At 39.7% G+C, this 22,369-nt stretch overlaps 1 protein-coding gene and 10 non-coding genes across 11 annotated transcripts; 5 read left to right on the forward strand and 6 right to left on the reverse strand.

Annotated features, from left to right (window-relative positions):
* The first annotated feature begins 2,208 nt into the window (after positions 1-2,208).
* On the forward strand, positions 2,209-2,281 carry trnaa-agc (transfer RNA alanine (anticodon AGC)). The gene has a single exon. It is a non-coding gene; the product is annotated as a tRNA-Ala (tRNA).
* A 1,277-nt stretch (positions 2,282-3,558) lies between these two features.
* trnaa-agc (transfer RNA alanine (anticodon AGC)) lies at positions 3,559-3,631 on the forward strand. The gene has a single exon. It is a non-coding gene; the product is annotated as a tRNA-Ala (tRNA).
* A 1,417-nt stretch (positions 3,632-5,048) lies between these two features.
* On the reverse strand, positions 5,049-5,120 carry trnae-cuc (transfer RNA glutamic acid (anticodon CUC)). Its single transcript has one exon. It is a non-coding gene; the product is annotated as a tRNA-Glu (tRNA).
* Positions 5,121-5,781: 661 nt separating this feature from the next.
* Positions 5,782-5,853, reverse strand: trnae-cuc (transfer RNA glutamic acid (anticodon CUC)). Its single transcript has one exon. It is a non-coding gene; the product is annotated as a tRNA-Glu (tRNA).
* Positions 5,854-9,089: 3,236 nt separating this feature from the next.
* On the reverse strand, positions 9,090-9,161 carry trnae-cuc (transfer RNA glutamic acid (anticodon CUC)). The gene has a single exon. It is a non-coding gene; the product is annotated as a tRNA-Glu (tRNA).
* A 729-nt stretch (positions 9,162-9,890) lies between these two features.
* Positions 9,891-16,476, forward strand: LOC133564195 (SH2 domain-containing protein 3C-like). Its single transcript, XM_061918378.1, has 3 exons — positions 9,891-10,020; positions 11,472-11,678; positions 16,186-16,476. Exons 1-3 carry the CDS (start codon positions 9,996-9,998, stop codon positions 16,362-16,364), a joined length of 411 nt encoding a protein of 136 aa, XP_061774362.1. The 5' UTR covers positions 9,891-9,995; the 3' UTR covers positions 16,365-16,476.
* Positions 12,525-12,607, reverse strand: trnal-cag (transfer RNA leucine (anticodon CAG)). The gene has a single exon. It is a non-coding gene; the product is annotated as a tRNA-Leu (tRNA).
* trnal-cag (transfer RNA leucine (anticodon CAG)) lies at positions 13,885-13,967 on the forward strand. The gene has a single exon. It is a non-coding gene; the product is annotated as a tRNA-Leu (tRNA).
* On the reverse strand, positions 14,969-15,051 carry trnal-cag (transfer RNA leucine (anticodon CAG)). Its single transcript has one exon. It is a non-coding gene; the product is annotated as a tRNA-Leu (tRNA).
* Positions 16,477-20,472: 3,996 nt separating the features above from the next.
* trnae-cuc (transfer RNA glutamic acid (anticodon CUC)) lies at positions 20,473-20,544 on the reverse strand. The gene has a single exon. It is a non-coding gene; the product is annotated as a tRNA-Glu (tRNA).
* Positions 20,545-21,542: 998 nt separating this feature from the next.
* trnaa-agc (transfer RNA alanine (anticodon AGC)) lies at positions 21,543-21,615 on the forward strand. Its single transcript has one exon. It is a non-coding gene; the product is annotated as a tRNA-Ala (tRNA).
* The last annotated feature ends 754 nt before the right edge of the window (positions 21,616-22,369 follow it).

The raw sequence follows: 22,369 nt of genomic DNA on the forward strand, positions 1-22,369 counted from the left end.
TTCAGCTTCCTCTTCTTCTCTCTGTATTCTTCGCCTCACTTCATCTTCTTCTTGCTGTAAGCGACGCTTTCGGGCTGCTGCTTCTTGTTCAGCTATCTTCTTTCTAGCTTTTTCTTCAAGAATATTTAATTCCAATTGTTCTCTTTCTTGCTCTTGTAGCACTTTTAGAACAGCTTGGCTTGCAGCAGCTTCAGCGGCGGCTTCTTGGCGACCCACGGAAGATTTGGTGCTTTCTTGCACTGTGTAGCCTTTCAAAATAGACATGACAGAGCTTTTACAAGTTGAGTTAAATATAGAACCAGCTTCTGGCCATTCTGGCTCCTCTTCTGGAATATTTCTACCCAGACGGCTTGTAGCTACAGAGAGAATGAAAGTGGATGTCTGTGTACATGTGTCAACTTTTCGTCGCGTTTCCTGTTCTGGAGTTGGAACTTGGCGTAGCTCTTCATAAGCACTCATGACACCTGTAGAAAGACGTTTGATTTCACCAATAATGAAATTAACCAATGACTCATCCAAAAGTTCTTTTGATGATAATGGCATCTTAGCAGCTTTAACTTGAGCTCTCCATCTTCCATAATTGGCGTTGAACTTGAACTGAAGTGTGTTGATTTTCATCATTAGCATTCCTTTACCCTTTTCTGTTAGAGTTCTTAGTCTTGTACCTCTCCTCAGCTTTTGATTTTCCTCTTGCTGCTTTTCCTCTTCAGCACCATTCTCATAAGTCTGTACAGGTGTCAGGAGGACATCTTCCCTGTCCCTGTCCCTTATCTGTTCTGTAGGCTCACCTGACTTTGACATTTTTTTTTTAATCAGTTAAATTAAACACACTTTTACATTTTTTTAAATTGTCCAATATGTATCAACAGAAAATATTAGCAATAGAATCACCCTTAGATGAACTTGTCCAATGCAAATATCAATAATTGTAGATACCTTAAATGTAAATACCTTACAGCTTAAACAAATACACATCTTAAATTAAATCTTTGAATATCACTTTGCAAAACACAAAAAATATGCAGTTTATATCACTTCAAAACTCAAATATATGCATTCAAAGGCAATTGGAAAATATTAAAGAAAATAGAAAAGCTTCAGTATTAAATTAAATGGCCAATAGCCTACTTTCATTTATTTAGCAAAACGCCCTTTTAAATGTCTCTTGCATGACAAGGTTCTTTTAACTTAAATTAAATGATCAGATAAGTCCAGACGTTTACCACACACTCCACAGTATCTCCATACGTTTCAGTCTCTTCTTAGTCACTCTTTTAGTGTCCAGTGTTCCTTATTGGCTTCTTAACAGCCTACTGAAAACGCTGTGATTACCTGTGTCTTCCTTTTGAGTGTGTGCGCGCGCGAGGGGGGGGCCCTCTTCTGCTCAGTGCTGATGACGTCACAGCTGCGCTGCGCTGCCCGGGTTCTTTAATGTTGCCGACAGTCTCAGCGTTGTCCACCGGTCGTTGAACAGTGCGAGTTTTCACTGTAACTCTCTCCACATAGCACTGACACAATGGCTTTCTTGAACTGTTTTATTGATGGCTTTCTTTCCCTTTAATTCACCATGAAAACTCGTTGGCCTGCATGCTTCTTTTAGGAGGAAATTGTGATCTTCTGGCTCTTGTGACCCAAACGCTGAAAGTCCTTGTGACACTTTTTAGTCCTTCTTACCATCAGTCGCTCTCTTTATCTCTTCTCATTGCATCAAACAGATTTTCCTCATACCCGGAAGTAGCTTCCTTATATCCGTTCACAGACCAATCGAGACACTTCAAAACAAACACATGCCCACAAACCCAACAAAAAGGCTTGAAATTACATTTTTAACCATAGTAACTTAAATAAAGCCTTTTTATGAACTTTTATACATTTTGATTTAAATTCCCTTTTGTGAACTTAACTTATTCTGTTTTTAGAGAAATAAAACAAATTATAATTATTATTCGCAACAGTTACACATCTCGCTAACTCTAAAATGTTAAGCTAGCATGCTAACATTTAAGTTAATTTTAGCTACAGTAAAGTCATCAATCATGATATCAGATTGTTTCTTTCATGTACGACTCCACCTCTGAGAGGAAGAAGTTGCTCATACAGATATCCATCAAGTCCCTGGTGGTCTAGTGGTTGGGATTGGTCCCTCTTTTTGCTGTGTTCTGGGTCCGATTCCTGTTCAGGGAAAATAGGGAACAAATTATCTTCACAGGGGAATTAGCTCAGATGGTAGAGCGCTCGCTTAGCATGTGAGAGGTAGCGGGATCGATGCCCGCATTCTCCAGTTAAATATTTTCAACTGGGAATAAAAAGAGGAGATTATCATATGAGAGAGTTAGCTCAAATGGTAGCATGCTAGGTAGCAAAATTGACAACTGTGTTCTGCACATGAAAACACATTTTTACAATGTTGTTGTTGTCAAACTACAAGGTCAGCCATGTTTTTTAGGGACTCTGAAGTTCTCACATTATTCACCACTCAGACATATTGCTAAAACGCTAAATTCCCTGACCGGGAATCAAACCCAGGCCACAACTGTGAAAGCCCCCGAATCCTAACCAATAGACTAGTTGATGGATGTCTGCATGAACCAATCCTTCCTCTCAGAAGTGGCGTCGTACATGAAGAAAAACGTGTGTGTGATATCATGATTGATGACTTTAGCGGGAATTAGCTCTATTGTTAGAATGCTATCTTAACATGTGAGAGTTAGCGAGATCGATGGCTGAATTCTTCAGTCTGGTCTCTGGACCGTCTAAGAAGTGTCATGTAATACTGAACATCTGTTATTTATTTATTTGTAATATCATAGTTGTTAGCTACACAGTGTTAGCAGCTAGCAGTCCAAAGCACTTTACAGGGGAATTAGCTTAAATGGTAGCACGCTAGTTAGCATGTAAACGAGGTAGTGGTATGGATGCTTTTCTTGGAGGTGTATTACACCACGATCCCTGTGCCAATCCGCCCTTACAGGGGAATTAGCTCAAATGGTAGCATGCTTTCTTAACTAGGTAGCAAGGTTGACAACTGTGTTCTTCACATGAAAACACATGTTGTCAATGTTGTTGTTGTCAGAATACAAGGTCAGCCATGTTTTTTCGGAACTCTTAAGTTCCTCACATTATTCACCACTCCAGACATAGTTGCTAAAATGCCAAGTTCTCTGACCGGGAATTGAACCCGGGCTGCGCCGGTGAGCGCACCGAATCCTAACCACTAGACCCCCAGGGACTTGTTGTTATCATATATGAGGCTCACCCTTTGAGTGTGACAGTCACCTGTTATATGACACTTCTTAGACAGTCCAGAGACCAGACTGAAGACATCCATCTCACTAACTCTAACTTGTTTAGATAGCATGCTAACATTTACGCTAAATCCCGCTTAAGTCATCAATCATATCACATGTCATCCTTCATGTGAGAGGAAGAAGTTGCTCATACAGACATCCATCCAGTCCCTGGTGGTCTAGTGTTGAGAATTCTTCCCTCATATTGCTGTGTTCTGGGTCTGATTCCCGTCCAGGGAAGATAGCATTTTGGCAACAAGTAACCTTTACAGGGGAATTAGCTCAAGTGGTAGAGCGCTCGCTTAGCATGTGAGAGGTAGCGGGATCGATGCCCGCATTCTCCACTGAAAGTTTTTAAGAGTTTGAGAGCCAACCCCATGTGTGCAGTCGTCCATCTTGTGGGACACGTGTGGACGTCAGTAAAGTCTGTATGACGGGCGTGGCCTTCAGGATACACACACTGTAGTATTACTTAAAAGTACTGCAGTAACACCCTTACTAAAATATAAGACATTGACAAAACTACTGAAATAGTCCGAAGTCTGGACTTTTCCCGATTGACTGACGTTTGTGTGATTGTGTCTGATAGCAGCTAGCTTAGCTTGTCTTACAGGGGAATTAGCTGAAATGGTAGAGCGCTCTTAAGGGGACGGGCGATATGCGCATTAGTATAGTTAGGAGGAGATGCCTCATCTAGCGCCAAAAAATTGTTTGGTTTAAACCAGGTTTCGCTGAGGTCAGCCATGTTTTTTTTGGAACTCTTAAGTTCCTTACATTATTCACCACTCAGACATAGTTGCTAAAATGCTAAGTTCCCTGAACGGGAATCGAACCCAGGCCGCGGCCGTGAGAGCGCCAAATCCTGACCACTAGGCCACCAGGGACTTGTTGTTATCATATATGAGGCTCACCCTTTGAGTGTGACAGTCACCTGTTATGTGACACTTCTTAGACAGTCCAGAGACCAGACTGAAGTCTTCAGCCATCGATCTCGCTAACTCTCACATGTTTAGATAGCATGCTAACATTTACGCTAAATCCCGCTTAAGTCATCAATCATATCACATGTCATCCTTCATGTGAGAGGAAGAAGTTGCTCATACAGACATCCATCCAGTCCCTGGTGGTCTAATGTTGAGAATTCTTCCCTCATATTGCTGTGTTCTGGGTCTGATTCCCGTCCAGGGAAGATATTATTTTGGCAACACGTAAGCTTTACAGGGGAATTAGCTCAGGTGGTAGAGCGCTCCCTTAGCATGTGAGAGGTAACGGGATCGATCCCTGCATTCTCCACTGAAAGTTTTTAAGAGTTTGAGAGCCGACCCCATGTGTGCAGTCGTCCATCTTGTGGGACACGTGTGGACGTCAGTAAAGTCTGTATGACGGGCGTGGCCTTCAGGATACACACACTGTAGTATTACTTAAAAGTACTGCAGTAACACTCTTACTAAAATATAAGACATTGACAAAACTACTGAAATAGTCCGAAGTCTGGACTTTTGCCGATTGACTGACGTTTTTGTGATTGTGTCTGATAGCAGCTAGCTTAGCTTGTCTTACAGGGGAATTAGCTCAAATGGTAGAGCGCTCTTAAGGGGACGGGCGATATGCGCATTAGTATAGTTAGGGGGATTTGCCTCATCTAGTGCAAAAAAATTGTTTTTGTTTGAACGAGGTTTCGCTGAGGTCAGCCATGTTTTTTTGGAACTCTTAAGTTCCTCACATTATTCACCACTCAGACATAGTTGCTAAAATGCTAAATTCCCTGACCGGGAATCGAACCCGGGCCGCGGCGGTGAGAGCGCCGAATCCTAACCACTAGACCACCAGGGACTTGATAATAGATCATATGAGGCTCACGCTTCGAGTGTGACAGTCACCTGTTATATGACACTTCTTAGACAGTCCAGAGACCAGACTGAAGACATCCATCTCGCTAACTCTAACATGTTAAGCTAGCATGCTAACATTTAAGTTAATTTTAGCTACAGTAAAGTCATCAATCATGATATCAGATTGTTTCTTTCATGTACGACTCCACCTCTGAGAGGAAGAAGTTGCTCATACAGATATCCATCAAGTCCCTGGTGGTCTAGTGGTTGGGATTGGTCCCTCTTTTTGCTGTGTTCTGGGACCGATTCCTGTTCAGGGAAAATAGGGAACAGATCACCTTCACAGGGGAATTAGCTCAAAGTGTAGAGCGCTCGCTTAGCATGTGAGAGGTAGCGGGATCGATGCCCGCGTTCTCCAGTTAAACATTTTCAATTGGGAATAAAAAAAGGAGATTATCATATGAGAGAGTTAGCTCAAATGGTAGAGCGCTCTTAAGGGGACGGGCGATATGCGCATTAGTATAGTTAGGAGGAGATGCCTCATCTAGCGCAAAAAAATTGTTTGGTTTAAACCAGGTTTCGCTGAGGTCAGCCATGTTTTTTTGGAACTCTTAAGTTCCTCACATTATTCAACACTCAGACATAGTTGCTAAAATGCTAAGTTCCCTGACCGGGAATCGAACCCGGGCCGCGGCGTTGAGAGCGCCGAATCCTAACCACTAGACCACCAGGGACTTGATAATAGATTATGTGAGGCTCACGCTTCGAGTGTGACAGTCACCTGTTATATGACACTTCTTAGACAGTCCAGAGACCAGACTGAAGACATCCATCTCGCTAACTCTAACATGTTAAGCTAGCATGCTAACATTTAAGTTGATTTTAGCTACAGTAAAGTCATCAATCATGATATCACAGATGTTTTCTTTCATGTACAACTCCACCTCTGAGAGGAAGAAGTTGCTCATACAGATATCCATCAAGTCCCTGGTGGTCTAGTGGTTGGGATTGGTCCCTCTTTTTGCTGTGTTCTGGGTCCGATTCCTGTTCAGGGAAAATAGGGAACAGATTACCTTCTCAGGGGAATTAGCTCAGATGGTAGAGCGCTCGCTTAGCATGTGAGAGGTTGCGGGATTGATGCCCGCATCCTCCAGTTAAATATTTTCAACTGGGAATAAAAAAAGGAGATTATCATATGAGAGAGTTAGCTCAAATGGTAGCATGCTAGGTAGCAAGATTGACAACTGTGTATATGTATATACATGTTTTTTAGGGACTCTGAAGTTCTCACATTATTCACCACTCAGACATAGTTGCTAAAACGCTAAATTCCCTGACCGGGAATCAAACCCAGGCCACAACAGTGAAAGCCCCCGAATCCTAACCAATAGACTAGTTGATGGATGTCTGCATGAACCAATCCTTCCTCTCAGAAGTGGCGTCGTACATGAAGAAAAACGTGTGTGTGATATCATGATTGATGACTTTAGCGGGAATTAGCTCTATTGTTAGAATGCTATCTTAACATGTGAGAGTTAGCGAGATCCATGGCTGAATTCTTCAGTCTGGTCTCTGGACTGTCTAAGAAGTGCCATGTAATACTGAACATCTGTTATTTATTTATTTGTAATATCATAGTTGTTAGCTACACAGTGTTAGCAGCTAGCAGTCCAAAGCACTTTACAGGGGAATTAGCTTAAATCGTAGCACGCTAGTTAGCATGTAAACGAGGTAGTGGTATGGATGCTTTTCTTGGAGGTGTATTACACCACGATCCCTGTGCCAATCCGCCCTTACAGGGGAATTAGCTCAAATGGTAGCATGCTTTCTTAACTAGGTAGCAAGGTTGACAACTGTGTTCTTCACATGAAAACACATGTTGTCAATGTTGTTGTTGTCAGAATACAAGGTCAGCCATGTTTTTTCGGAACTCTTAAGTACCTCACATTATTCACCACTCCAGACATAGTTGCTAAAATGCCAAGTTCCCTGACCGGGAATCGAAAACGGGCTGCGGCGGTGAGAGCGCCGAATCCTAACCACTAGACCACCAGGGACTTGTTGATAGGACATATGAGGCACACCATTTGAGTGTGACAGTCACCTGTTATATGACACTTCTTAGACAGTCCAGAGACCAGACTGAAGACTTCAGCCATCGATCTCGCTAACTCTCACACGTTTAGATAGCATGCTAACATTTATGCTAATTCCCGCTAAAGTCATCAATCATATCACATGTCTTCCTTCATGTGAGAGGAAGAAGTTGCTCATACAGACATCCATCCAGTCCCTGGTGGTCTAATGTTGAGAATTTTTCCCTCATATTGCTGTGTTCTGGGTCTGATTCCCGTCCAGGGAAAATAGTATTTTGGCAGCACAGAACCTTTACAGGGGAATTAGCTCAAATGGTAGAGAGCTCGCTTAGCATGTAAGAGGTAGCGGGATCGATGCCCGCGTTCTCCAGTGGAACTTTTTAGTGTTTGAGATCCTCCCCCATGTGTACAGTCGTCCATCTTGTGGGACACGTGTGGACATCAGTAAAGTCTGTATGACGGGGACAGCTGGTAGTGGGCGTGGCCTTCAGTATTCACAGACTGTAGTATTACTTTAAAGTACTGCAGTAACACCCTTACTAAAATATAAGACGTTGACAAATGTACTGAAATAGTCCAAAGTCTGGACTTTTGCCGATTGACTGACGTTTGTGTGATTGTGTCTGATAGCAGCTAGCTTAGCTTGTCTAACAGGGGAATTAACTCAAATATATATTCTTAACTTATGCGACATCAAGGCTTGGTTAGCCCAGAATTTTTTAATAATGAATGAGGGAAAAACGGAAATTTTAGTTTTTGGTCCGGCCCTCACTGACTTGGGACCATTGCAAAATGATGTGCGTCCGAAAGTCACCAGCCTTGGCGTCACTATACACGATTTTAAACTAGACAAACAAGTCAATGGCGTTTTAAAATCGTGTTTTTATCACCTTCGTATTTTAGTAAAGGTTAAACCGTTTTTATCTTTTAACCTTTTTGAACAAGTCGTGCATGCTTTTATTTCAAGTCGCCTGGACTACTGCAATGCACTTTATGCTGGCATTAGCCAAAAAGCTCTCCCCCAGTTACAGTTAGTCCAGAACGCGGCAGCACGACTTTTAACAGGCGCCAGGAAACGCCAGCATATAACCCCAAGTCTTCAGAGTTTGCACTGGCTCCCTGTTCATTTTAGAATTGATTTTAAAACATTGCTGTTTGTTTTTAAATCTTTACATGGACTGGCACCTCAGTATATCTCGGACCTCATCCAAATTTACACTCCTGCACGTGCTCTGAGGTCCGATAGCCAGCTCCAGCTCGTGGTGCCCAAGACCAGACTTAAGACCAGGGGAGACAGGACAGGGCCTTCTCTGTGGTCGGCCCTGAGCCCTGGAACACTCTGCCGCTCCATGTTCAAACTGTTTCCACAGTGGAGTGTTTTAAGTTTATGGTGAAACCTAACTTTTATTCTTTGGCTTTTAACACTACGTGAGTTGCGTGGTCCTCTGTCCTCTGTTGTCCTCTGTGTTTTTTATACACTTTGATTTTTATTTTACTGTTTTAATTGATTTTACCCTTTAAAATAGTTTTTAATCATTTGTTTTTATATTGTTTTTATTGGTTTTATTTTTTGTTTTATTCATTCATTGGTGGAGCATAATATTGTTTTTAACATGGCTGTGCAGCACTTTGGAAACGTTATTGTTGTTTAAATGTGCTATATAAATAAAGTGGATTGGATTGGATTGAAATGGTAGAGCGCTCTTAAGGGCACGGGCAATATGCGCATTAGTATAGTTAGGAGGAGATGCCTCATCTAGCGCAAAAAAATCGTCTGGTTTAACACAGGTTTCGCTGAGGTCAGCCATGTTTTTTTGGAACTCTTAAGTTCCTCACATTATTCACCACTCAGATATAGTTGCTAAAATGCAAAGTTCCCTGGCCGGGAATCGAACCCTGGCCGCGGTGGTGAGAGCTCCGAATCCTAACCACTAGGCCACCAGGGACTTGATGAGGGACTGTATGACGCTCACCTTTTGAGTGTGACAGTCACCTGTAACATGACACTTCTTAGACAGTCCAGAGACCAGACTGAAGACTTCAGCCATCGATTTCGCTAACTCTAACATGTCAAGCTAGCATGCTAACATTTAAGTTAATTTTAGCTACAGTAAAGTCATCAATCATGATATCACAGATGTTTTTTTTCATGTACGACTCTGAGAGGAAGAAGTTGCTCATACAGACATCCACCAAGTCTCTGGTAGTCTAGTGGTTAGGATTGGTCCCTCTTTTTGCTGTGTTCTGGGTCTGATTCCCGTTTAGGGAAAATAGGGAACAGGGCACTTTACAGGGGAATTAGCTCAAATGGTAGAGCGCTCGCTTAGCATGTGAGAGGTAGCGGGATCGATGCCCGCATTCTCCAGTTAAACATTTTCAACCGGGAATAAAAAAAGGAGTTTAACATATGAGAGAGTTAGCTCAAATGGTAGCATGCTAGGTAGCAAGATTGACAACTGTGTTCTCCACATGAAAACACATTTTGACAATGTTGTTGTTGTCAAACTACAAGGTCAGCCATGTTTTTTAGGGACTCTGAAGTTCTCACATTATTCACCACTCAGACATAGTTGCTAAAATGCTAAATCCCCTCACCGGGCCTCAAACCTGGGCCGCAGCATTAAGGGTGCTGAATCTTAACCATAACTCCACCAGGGATTGGAAGTGGTCTTTGACTCTTGTCACCCGGCCAGGTGACGCGTCTGGAGCACACCTGGGCGACATTACGCCAGCGGCACACAGAGGGCGCCATTCTCTACCAGAAAACTCTGCGGCCCTTCATGATGAGGCTGAATGAAGGCAAAGGTATGATACACTATTATAGCAGTGATACCATGTTGTGATATCAGTTATTCTTATCGTTTCTTGTCTTAGAAGGATTAGTCACACTTGGAATGTAGCAAGATGTCGACTTTAATGATTATTCATGACTTGATGTACTGCATCATGATTATTGATGGTACTGTTCACATAGAATCGATACGGTACCAGTTCCAGGTGCCTAGGAGTCAATACTGGTACTCAAATGTACCAATTTTTGGAAAACATTTTGTTTCATTATTTATATATTTCCCGAATGACCACGCTTTTTAACTCTCTCTCTCTCTCTCTCTCTCTCTCTCTCTTTCTCTCTCTCTCTCTCTCTGGATATATATATATATGTATGTATGTATGTGTATATACACACATATCTATGTATATATATATATATATATATATATATATATATATACATATACCTATATATACAGTATGAATATATATATTCATATATGAAAAAAACAAAAATATATATATATATATATATATATTATATATGTAGATATATACCTATATATATTAAACAAACATAACAATAACAAGTTTGTAATGGATCTCATTATCAAAACAACACAACAGATAGCAGAACTCTCAATGCGCACACATACAAAAAGTCCTGCTGGTGCATTCATAACATTCCCAGTCATTTTTAACATTTAAAAAATTTGGGGGATTTGAAAACAATTAAAAAATTATGGATATGTTAAATATTTTAAATAATCTTGAAAATTTTACACATTTGTCAAACATATTTAGGTATTTTCAAACATTTCCAAAATGTTGAAAATTTCAACGCACTTTTAACATTTAAAAAAAATATAATTTTTTAAAACATGTTTAACAATTTAAAACCATTTTTAATATTTTTCAAACATTTTTCACATTTTTTGGGAAATATTTTAGCATTTTTAAACATTTTATAAATGTTAAACCTTTTAAAGCTTTTTTAACATTTTAATGTATAAAATATGTAACATTTATAAAGCATTTTTCATATAAATTTTTTTTTAGCATTTTTTAACATTTTAAACATTTCTAACATTTTAAAAAATGTTAAGCATTTTCAAACATTTTAAAAATGTTAAACATTTCAATGCATTTTTAACATTTTAAAATACTTTTTAAAAATACTTTTAAAATAATTGTTTAATATTTTTACTTTTTATAACTAATGTTAACATATTGCACATGTTTAACAAAACTTTTTTAAATATGTAAACTATTTTCATACACTAAAGATTTTGACAATTAAAATGTAAAAATTGTTGTGACCATTTACAAGGGCAATTTTGCAAGGGGAATTAGCTCAAACGGTAGAGTGCGTGCTTAGCATGCGAGAGGTAGCGGGATCAATACCCGCATTCTCCATGACTTCTTTATTTTTGTGCGATTCCAACTGTCCTGACGCCTCTCCGCACGTCACGTCTGTGTCGCAGAAAGCTGTCCTCTGTCCAGCACCAGCTTCCCGCACGTCCTGCCCCTCCTTTACCTGCTGGAGAGAGGCGTGGCGCTGGGTGAGGGGGCGGAGCCTTGGGAGACGGCGGAGGACGGCGTGGACGTGGTCATGTTGCATCTCGAGGCGGCCAGGACCGTGGCACAACTAGGCGACGTCTACAGGTCCAACGCTGAGAGCAAACTGCAAGGTCAAAAGACACACAAACACACAAATATGTATTTTCTTAAATACGTGTCTCAAAACCCATGAATTTTAGGTTTACACAAATAAAATGAGCAAAATGTTACCATTAAACATTAGCATGCTAACGTAAGCGTGTTACAATGAAATAGTTAGCACACTTGCAAGAAAGAGACATGTCTCAAACCCCATTAATTTGAGGTTTGTACGAGTACATTAGCAAAAATGTTTGCATAAAACGTTAGCATGCTAATTTAAGCTTTTATAATGGGAACTGTTAGCATACTTCAAAGAAAGAGATATGTCTCAAAACCCCTAAATTTTAGGTTCATACAATTAAAATAGCAAAAATATTTGCATAAAACATTAGCATGCTAATGTTAGCATGTTATAATGGGAATAGTTAGCATACTTGCAAGAAAAAGATACGTCTCAAAACCCATGAATTTAAGGTTCATACGAGTAAAATAGCAAAAGTGTTTGCATAAAACGTTAGCATGCTAACGTTAACATGTTATAATGGGAACAGTTAGCATACTTTTAAGAAAGAGCTACGTCTCAAAACCCATTAATTTTATCTTTCAGTCATAAAAATGAGCTAAAAAGCTAGCGTAAAACATAAGCACGCTATGCCATGAATTTTACGTTCAAATATTTACAATTAGCTAAAATGCTAGCATAAAACAGTAATGTTAGCATGATAACAGAGGAAATGTTTATCATATTATAGATGAATGAATGAATGAATCTTTTTCTTCTCGGTGCAGAAAATCCAAAATGTTCATGTCAGAATTGGGATTCGAATTAATTAGTAATTTTCTTCTCATAGTTAGGATTAATCAAAAAGCACTTTTGTCAGAAGTGGGATTCGAACCCACGCCTACAGAGTAGACTACGACCTGAACGTAGCGCCTTAGACCGCTCGGCCATCCTGACAGTCACAGGAACTTACATGGCCTCACATGCTAATGGTAGAATGGCTCTGTATATAGATGTAGTATTTGTTATCACATATTACTATTTTATGACTGAATATATCATTTTGATTGAAGCTAAAAAGCCTGCATAAAACATAAGCATGCTAACTTTAGCTTGTTGTAATGGGAAAAGTTAGTATACCTGTAAAATGGAGACATGTCTCAAAAACCATGAATTTTAGCTTTCAATCATCAAAATGAGCTAAAATGCTAGCATACAACATTAACACGCTAATGTTGGCATGATCATTTAAAACATGTTAGCATACCTCTAAGATAGCACTAAGTATTAAATGCCATGAATTTTAGGTTAAAATACTTACAATTAGCTAAAATGCTAGCATAAAACAATAACATGCTAACTAATGTTAGCATGGTGAAATAGGAAAAGTTGGCACACTTCTGACAATGCCATGTATCGAAGGCCCAGATTTTTAGGTTTATACAAATACAATTATCAAAAAATATTAGCATTAAAATGGTAAAATAAGATAAGTTTAGCATGTTAGCATGCAACAGCTGGATGCTAATTTTAGCATGAAAACAGGATAAGTTCATGTCATTGATAAAATGAATTAGAGGTTTTTTTTATCACAGTGAGGAAAATCCAAAATGTTCTTGTCAGAGGTGGCGTTCGAACCAACGCCTACAGAGTAGTCTACCACCTGAACGTAGCTCCTTAGAACACTCGGCCATCCTGACATCCATCAGCCCTGACACGCCCACACATGCTAATGGTTTAATGGCATCAACAATAAAGTTACTATATGTTGTCAAAACCACTGTTTTATAATTCAATATATCATTTTGATTGAAGCTAAAAGCTTGCATTAAATGCTAACATGCTAATGCTAGCTTTTTATATTAAGAACAGTTAGTATAATTTAAGACAGAGACATGTCCTAACCAAAGAAGTTTTGGTTTAAGTGATAAAAAATAATCTTAGATGCTAGCATAAAACAGTAGCATTTTAATGTTAGCATAATAACAGAGGAAATGTTTTTCATATCATAAATGAATGAATAAATTTATCATTTTCTTCTCAGTGCAGTAAATCATACTTACTGTTCTCAATATAACAAGCTAGTATTAGCATGTTAGCATTTAATGCAAGCTTTTAGCGTCAATGAAAATGATATATTGAATTATAAAATAGTTGTTTTGACAACATATAGCAACTTTATTGTTGAAGCCATTACACAATGAGCATGTGTGGGCGTGTCAGGGCTGATGTCTGTCAGGATGGCCGAGCGGTCTAAGGCGCTACGTTCAGGTCGTAGTCTACTCTGTAGGCGTGGGTTCGAATCCCACTTCTGACAACAAAACTTTTTGATTTTCCTCACTGTGAGAAGAAAATTACTAATTCATTTTATCTATGTAGACCGTAGCGCTTTGGACCGCTCGGCCATCCTGACAGCCATAGGGTCGGACACACCCACACATGCTAATGGTTTAATGGCTTCATGTACAAAGTTTGTGTTTGTTGTCAAAAACTACTGTTTTACAATTGAATATATAATTTTGACTGAAGCTAAAAAGCTTGCGTAAAACATTATCATGCTAACGTTAGCCTGTTATATTGAGAACAGTTAGCATGCTTAGGAAATGGAGACATGTCCAAACCAAATAAATGGTGGTTTTAATGGTCAAATTGAGCTTAAATGCTTGTATAAAACGTTAACATGCTAACATAGGAAAAGTTAATCATTGCATAGATAGTTAGTTGAATTAGTTAAAATCCCTGATTGTTAGGTTTCAACATACAGTGAGCATAAAACATTAGCATGCTAAAATACAAGAAGTTATACTTCTAAGATTGCGCCAAGTATCAAAATCTCTGATTGTTTGGTTTAAAAATACAAAATGAGCTAAAAAGTTTAAAAAAAAAAAACGGTAGCATGCTAATATTAGCTTGTTAGAATTTTAGCTTTCAATCAAAACATTTGCAAAAATGCTAGCATAAGAAAAATAGCAGCCTAATGTTAGCATGATGATATTCCATCCTATAGATAGAATGCTGATGTTAGGATATAAAAAAATCTGTGATTGTTAGGTTTAAACGTACAAAATGAGCTAAAATGTTAAGATAAAACAGTAGCATGCTAACATTAGCTTGTTAGTATGCTTGCAAAATGGAGACGTGTCCAAACCAAATAAGTGTTGGTTTAAATAATAAAATTGATCTTAGATGAAAGCATTACAATGTTAGCATACTATAGTTATAATGCTAATGTTAGCAGTATAACAGGAAAAAGTTCATGTCATAAATAAAATGAATTAGTAATTTTCTTCTCACAGTGAGGAAAATCCAAAATGTTCTTGTCAGAAGTGGGATTTGAACCCACGCCTACAGAGTAGACTGCGACCTGAACGTAGCGCCTTAGACCGCTCGGCCATCCTGACATCCGTAAGGACCCAGATGGCCCACACATTCTAATGGTTTAATGGCTTCAACGAAAAAGTTGCCATATGTTGTCAAACATTTCTTTTTTATAATTTGATATATCATTTTGATTGAAGCTAAAAGCTTGCATTAAATGCAAACATGCTAATGCTAGCTTGTTATATTGAGAACAGTTAGTATAATTTAAGACAGAGACATGTCCTAACCAAATAAGTTTTGGTTTAAGTGAAAAAAATGATCTTAGATGCTAGCATAAAACGTTAGCATGTTAATGTTAGCTTAATAACAGAGGAAATGTTTTTCACATTATAAATGAATGAATAAATGAATCATTTTCTTCTCAGTGCAGTAAATCCAAAATGTTCATGTCAGAAGAGGGATTCGAACCCACGCCTACAAAGTAAACTACAGCGTAAATGTATGCTAATTGATTAATGGCTTCATGGACTAACCTGGTATTTGTTATCGAAAACTACTGTATAATTGAATATATAATTTTGATTGAGACTAAAAAGCTTGCATAGAACGTTAGCATGCTAACGTTAGCTTGTTATAATGGGAACAGTTAGTATACCTGTAAAATGGAGACATGTCTCAAAACCCATGAATTTTAAGTTTCAATCATCAAAATCAGCTAAAATGTTAGCATAAAACATAAGCAGGCTAATGTTAGCATAATAATAAAAAACACTTTAGCATATTTCTAAGATAGCACCCAGTATCAAATGCCATGAATTTTAGGTTCAAATAATTACAATTAGCTAAAATGCTAGCATAAAACAATAACCTGCTAACTAATGTTATCATGGTGACAGGAAAAGTTGGCATACTTCTGAAAATGCCATGTATCAAAAGCCAAGGCTTTTAGGTTTATACAAATAAAATCATCAAAAAATATCAACATTAAAATGTTAACATGCTAAAGTAGGAGAATTTAACATACTTCTAAGGTGGCACCAAGTCTCAAAATAAAACATTATCATGGTGACATTAGCTTGTTATATTGACAACAGTTAGAAAACTTGCAAAACCTAACAATTTTTGGTTTAAATGATAAAAAATGATCTTAGAGGCTAGCATAAAATGTCAGCATGCTAATGTTAGCGTCCAAAACACGGGCGTTGCTGTGGCAGGTTTCCAGGAGCAGGACGACATCTTGGAAGTGTTCCAGACCGACTTCCAGATGAGGCTACTGTGGGGGAGCAGGGGCGCCGTGGAGAGCCAGGCGCCGCGCTACGCCAAATTCCAGCAGGTGCTGACGGCTTTGTCCAACAGGCTGGAGCCACCCGCGCCCCAGGCCACAAAAACCTGACTTGGGACTCCCGCCAAGACATCAATACGCCGTTTTTTAGACGGTCCCCATAAGGTCTGTTCCCATGACTCGAGTGTGTGAAGTGTCAAATATGCAACATGCCGTTTTTGAGACGGTCCCCACAAGGTCTGTTCCCTTGACTCGAGTGTGTGAAGTGTCAAACATGCAATATGTCGGTTTTTAGACGGTCCCTACAAGGTCTGTTCCCTTGACTCGAGTGTGTGAAGTGTCAAACATGCAACATGCCGGTTTTTAGACGGTCCCTACAAGGTCTGTTCCCTTGACTCGAGTGTGTGAAGTGTCAAACATGCAATATGCCGGTTTTTAGACGGTCCCTACAAGGTCCGTTTTGATGACTCGAGTGTGTAAAGTGTCAAACATGCAATATGCCGCTTTCTAGACGGTCCCCACAAGATTGTTCCCATGACTCGAGTGTGTGAAGTGTCAAACATGCAACATGCCGGTTTTTAGACGGTCCCCACAAGGTCTGTTCCCGTGACTCGAGTGTGTGAAGTGTCAAACATGCAATATGCCTTTTTTTAGACTGTCCCTACAAGGTCCGTTTTGATGACTCGAGTGTGTAAAGTGTCAAATAATGCAATATGCCGCTTTCTAGACGGTCCCCACAAGATTGTTCCCATGACTCGAGTGTGTGAAGTGTCAAACATGCAATATTCCGGTTTTTAGACGGTCCCCACAAGGTGTGTTCCCATGACTCGAGTGTGTAAAGTGTCAAATAATGCAATATGCCGCTTTCTAGACGGTCCCCACAAGATTGTTCCCATGACTCGAGTGTGTGAAGTGTCAAACATGCAATATTCCGGTTTTTAGACGGTCCCCACAAGGTGTGTTCCCATGACTCGAGTGTGTAAAGTGTCAAATAATGCAATATGCCGCTTTCTAGACGGTCCCCACAAGATTGTTCCCATGACTCGAGTGTGTGAAGTGTCAAACATGCAATATGCCGGTTTTTAGACGGTCCCCACAAGGTCTGTTCCCATGACTCGAGTGTGTGAAGTGTCAAACATGCAACATGCCGGTTTTTAGACGGTCCCCACAAGGTCTGTTCCCGTGACTCGAGTGTGTGAAGTGTCAAACATGCAATATGCCGGTTTTTAGACGGTCCCCACAAGGTCTGTTCCCATGACTCGTGTGTGTGAGGTGTCAAACATGCAATATGCCGTTTTTTAGACTGTCCCCACAAGGTCTGTTCCCATGACTCGTGTGTGTGAGGTGTCAAACATGCAATATGCCGTTTTTTAGACGGTCCCCACAAGATTGTTCCCATGACTCGAGTGTGTGAAGTGTAAAACATGCAATATGCCGTTTTTTAGACGGTGTCCACAAGGTCTGTTCCCATGACTCGAGTGTGTGAAGTGTCAAACATGCAACATGCCGTTTTTTAGACGGTCCCCACAAGCTCCGTTCCCCCAGAAGGTGTGTGAAGTGTCCAACATGAGTACTCACAAGAAACTGTTTGTTTTCTGGGATCCCGAGTGAGGGTGTGGTCCTCGGCTGTCACGTGACGTCCGGAGAACGTTGCAGACCGCACGTTCTAGCGCAGAACTTTTTGTTGACGTTGTGAAGGCTGGACCTCCACGACACGCCAACAGTATCGCATTATTCCCGAAACGTAATCCTACATTCCTTTAGCATGTAGAAGAATAGAATAGAATAGAATAGAATAGAATAGAATAGAATAGAGTTTTATTGTCATTATTGCAATGAACAGGTTCAAAGAACAACGAAATTGGAGCAGCTCCTCCTAAGGTGCATATACAACATGGTAGTATAAATTAAAAAAAAAATAAATAAATAAATAAATAAATAAAAAATAAATTAAAAAAAAAAAGATAGAGATGACAGGTGTATATATGTATATGTATATGTATCCACACAGATGCATATCTGCATGCATATGAATACATATACACACATACATAAAACATTATTTCACATTGTAGTCCAAAAAAATAGAAAAACATTTAAACATTACACATGAGGACATGATGGACACATGGACACTCAGTGCCTGTTTAGTGCTACTATGGCTCTTGGGTAAAAGCTATTTTTTAGTCTATTGGTGCTCGCTTTTAGCACCCTGTAGCGTCTGCCTGAGGGTAGCAGTTCCAGGTGGCTGTGCCCGGGGTGGAATGGGTCTTTCAGGATGCTCTGTGCTTTCCTGAGACAGCGGGAACTGTACAGGTCAGCCAGGGAGGGGAGGGGGCATCCGATTAACTTCTGGGCGGTCTTTATGACTCTCTGGAGCGCCGTTCTCTCTGCGGCCGTGCAGCTGCTGAACCACACGCAGATGCAGTAGGTCAGGATGCTCTCAATGGAGCACCGGTAGAAGGACACCAGCAGTTCCTGTGAGAGGTGGTTGTTCCTGAGTATTCTCAGGAAGTGCAGTCTCTGGTGTGCCTTCTTGATGGTAGCCATGTGACTATTGGAACAGTAAGCATACTTGCAAGAAAGAGATATGTCTAAAAACTCATGAATTTAAGGTTTATATAAATACATTAGCAAAAATGTTTGCATAAAACATTAGCATGCTAACATTAGTGTGTTATTTCAGGAACAGTTAACATACTTGCAAGAAGGAGTCGCCATAGAAATTTTGATGGGCCTGCTATCTGTGCGTTGAACCTCTGGCCCCGAGGTTGATTGACACTCAAAAGCTATCATAAAACGTTAGCGTGTTACAGTAGGTACGGTTAGCACACTTGCAAGAAGAAGATATGTCCCAAAACCCATTAGTTTTAGGTTAACACATATATAATTAGCAACATGTTAGCATCAAATGTGAGCACGCTAACAGTTAGGAACAGTTAGCATATTTGCAAGAAAGAGATATGTCTCAAAACCCATGAATTTTAGGTTTATACAAATAAATTAGCAATTTTTTTAGCATAAAACATTAGCATGTTAATGTTAGCGTTTTATAATAGGTACGGTTAGCATACTTGCAAGAAGGAGTCAGCAGAAATGTTGATGGGCCTGCTATCTGTGCTGTGAGCCCCTGGCCCCCAGGTTGATTGATGCTAAATAGCTAGCATACAACGTTAGCGTGTTATAATATGTACGGTTAGCATACTTGCAAGATTTGTCTCAAAACCCATGAATTTTAGGTTTACACAAATAAATTAGCAAAAATGTTTGCATAAAACATTAGCATGCTAAGGTTAGCGTGTTATAATAGGAACAGTTAGCATACTTGCAAGGAGTCTCTGTAGAAATGTAAACAAAAGGTTTATGTTTGAATCCCAAAGTGAAAGTAAACACTGTTCTTATTTTTTTTGCTCAATTATTTAACAAACAAAACAAGTTTAATAACATTTTATTAAGGGAATAAAAGTGTCTTTTTTTAGACATTTGTGTCATTTTAACATCATTATGTGATTTTCATGGACTGATGACTTGTCAAAGAAATAAAAACACATTAACACAAACTTATGTCCTGTCTTTATTAGACAATACTGGGAATGTTTTATAGGGAAATTAAAAAGTCCTTTTGGCGCGTTCATTACATTACCAATCATTTTTAACATTTTCAAACATTTAAAAATGTTTGAAGATGTTAAAAATGTTGGACTTTTCAAACATTATAAAGATGTTAAACATTTTAAAGCATTTTTAACATTTCAAACACTTCAAAGCATTTTTAACATTTAAACATTTCAAACATTTTAACATTTTTCAAATGGAGCTTTTTTGATGGGCAATGAAAAAGGACTTTAGTATATGAGAAAGTTAGCTCAAATGGTAGCATGCTAGCCTAACATATGAGAGTTAGTGAGGTGGATGGTTGAATTCTTCAATCTTGTCTCTGGACCGTCTATTAAGTGCCATGTAATACTGAACATCTGTTATTTATTTATTTGTAATATCATCGTTGTTAGCTACATAATGATAGCAGCTAGCAGTCCAAAAGACTTTACAGTGGAATTAGCTTGAATGGTAGCATGCTAGCTAGCTAGGTAGCAAGATTGACAAATGAAAGCATGTTCTGGGTCTGTTTTGTCAAACTACAAGGTTAGCCATGTTTTTTAAGAACTCTTAAGTTCCTCACATTATTCACCACTCCAGACATAATTGTTAAAATGCCAAATTCCCTGACCGGGAATCGAACCCGGGCCGCGGCGGTGAGAGCGCCGAATCCTAACCACTAGACCACCAGGGACTTGATGGAATTTTTACACTCAAAGTGTGAGCCTCATATAATTTCTTGAAGAGAAATTGTATGAGGCTCACGCTTTGACAGTCACGTGTTACATGACACTTCTTGGACAGTCCAGAGACCAGATTGAGGACTTCAGCCATCGATCTCGCTAACTCTCATATGTTAAGATAGCATGCTAACATATAAGCTAATTTCAGCTAAAGTTATCAATCATGATATCACACGTCTTCCTTCATGTGAGAGGAAGAAGTTGCTCATACAGACATCCATCAAGTCCCTGGTGGTCTCATGGTTAAGATTGGTCCCTCATATTGCCGTGTTCTGGGTCTGATTCCATTCTAGGGAAAATAGGATTTTCGCAATACAGAACCGTTACAGGGGGATTAGCTCAAATGGTAGAGCGCTCGCTTAGCATGTGAGAGGTAGCGGGATCGATGCCCGCATTCTCCACTGGAACTTTTTAGAGTTTGAGAGCCGACACCATGTGTGCAGTCGTCCATCTTGTGGGACACGTGTGGACGTCAGTAAAGTCTGTATGACGAGGACAGCTGGAAGTGGGCGTGGCCTTCAAGATACACACACTGTAGTATTACTTTAAAGTACTGCAGTAACACTCTTACTAAAATATAAGATGTTGACAAAGGGGCTGAAATAGTCCAAAGTCTGGACTTTTGCCGATTGACTGACGTTTGCGTGATTGTGTCTGATAGCAGCTAGCTTACCTTGTCTTACAGGGGAATTAGCTGAAATGGTAGAGCGCTCTTAAGGGGACGGGCGATATGCGCATTAGTATAGTTAGGAGGAGATGCCTCATCTAGCGCAAAAAAATTGTCTGGTTTAAGCCAGGTTTCGCTGAGGTCAGCCATGTTTTTTCGGAACTCTTAAGTTCCTCACATTATTCACCGATCAGACATAGTTGCTAAAATGCTAAGTTCCCTGACCGGGAATGAAACCCGGGCCTCCCGTTCAGGGAAAATAGCGAACAGATTACATTTATAGGGGAATTAGCTCAAATGGTAGAGCGCTCGCTTAGCATGTGAGAGGTAGCGGGATTGATTCCCGCATTCTCCAGTTAAACATTTTCAACCGGGAATAAAAAAAGGAGATTAGCATATGGGAGAGTTAGCTCAAATGGTAGCATGCTAGGTAGCAACATTGACAACTGTGTTCTACACATGAAAACATATTTTTACAATGTTGTTGTTGTCAAACTACAAGGTCAGACATGTTTTTTAGGGACTCTGAAGTTCTCACATTATTCACCACTCAGACATAGTTGCTAAAATGCTAAGTCCCCTCACCGGGAATCAAACCTGAACCGCAGCCTTGAGGGCGCCGAATCTTAACCATAATTCCACCAGGGATTGGAAATGGTCTTTGACTCTTGTCACCCGGCCAGGTGACATGTCTGGAGCACACCTGGGCGACATTACGCCAGCGCCACACAGAGGGCGCCATTCTCTACCAAAAAACTCTGCGGCCCTTCATGATGAGGCTGAATGAAGGCAAAGGTATGATACACTATTATAGCAGTGATACCATGTTGTGATATCAGTTATTCTTATTGTTTCTTGTCTTAGAAGGATTGTAGCAATGTAGCAAGATGTTTACTCTAATGATTATTCATGACTTTATGTACTGCATCATGATTAAGGATGGTACTGTTCACATTGAATCGATACGGTACCAATTCCAGGTGCCTAGGAGTCAATACCCCCGTCCAAAGGCAAAACCCAGTAACTCAATTTTGGTCAAAACTGAGCTGATAATTGTTTTATGTAATCGTTATTAAAATACAGTTCTACAAGACATCCAACGATGTGCT

The sequence above is a fragment of the Nerophis ophidion genome, linkage group LG01 (assembly GCF_033978795.1).
Source record: "Nerophis ophidion isolate RoL-2023_Sa linkage group LG01, RoL_Noph_v1.0, whole genome shotgun sequence".
Classification (NCBI taxonomy): Eukaryota; Metazoa; Chordata; class Actinopteri; order Syngnathiformes; family Syngnathidae; genus Nerophis; species Nerophis ophidion.

Excerpts from the sequence above, each read along its gene's own strand:
- LOC133564195 (XM_061918378.1), top strand. The coding sequence starts at position 9,996 with ATGATGAGGCTGAATGAAGGCAAAG. Across the intron at positions 10,021-11,471 it reads GAGGCTGAATGAAGGCAAAG|AAAGCTGTCCTCTGTCCAGC; the intron begins GTATGATACACT and ends TCTGTGTCGCAG. Across the intron at positions 11,679-16,185 it reads CGCTGAGAGCAAACTGCAAG|GTTTCCAGGAGCAGGACGAC; the intron begins GTCAAAAGACAC and ends TTGCTGTGGCAG.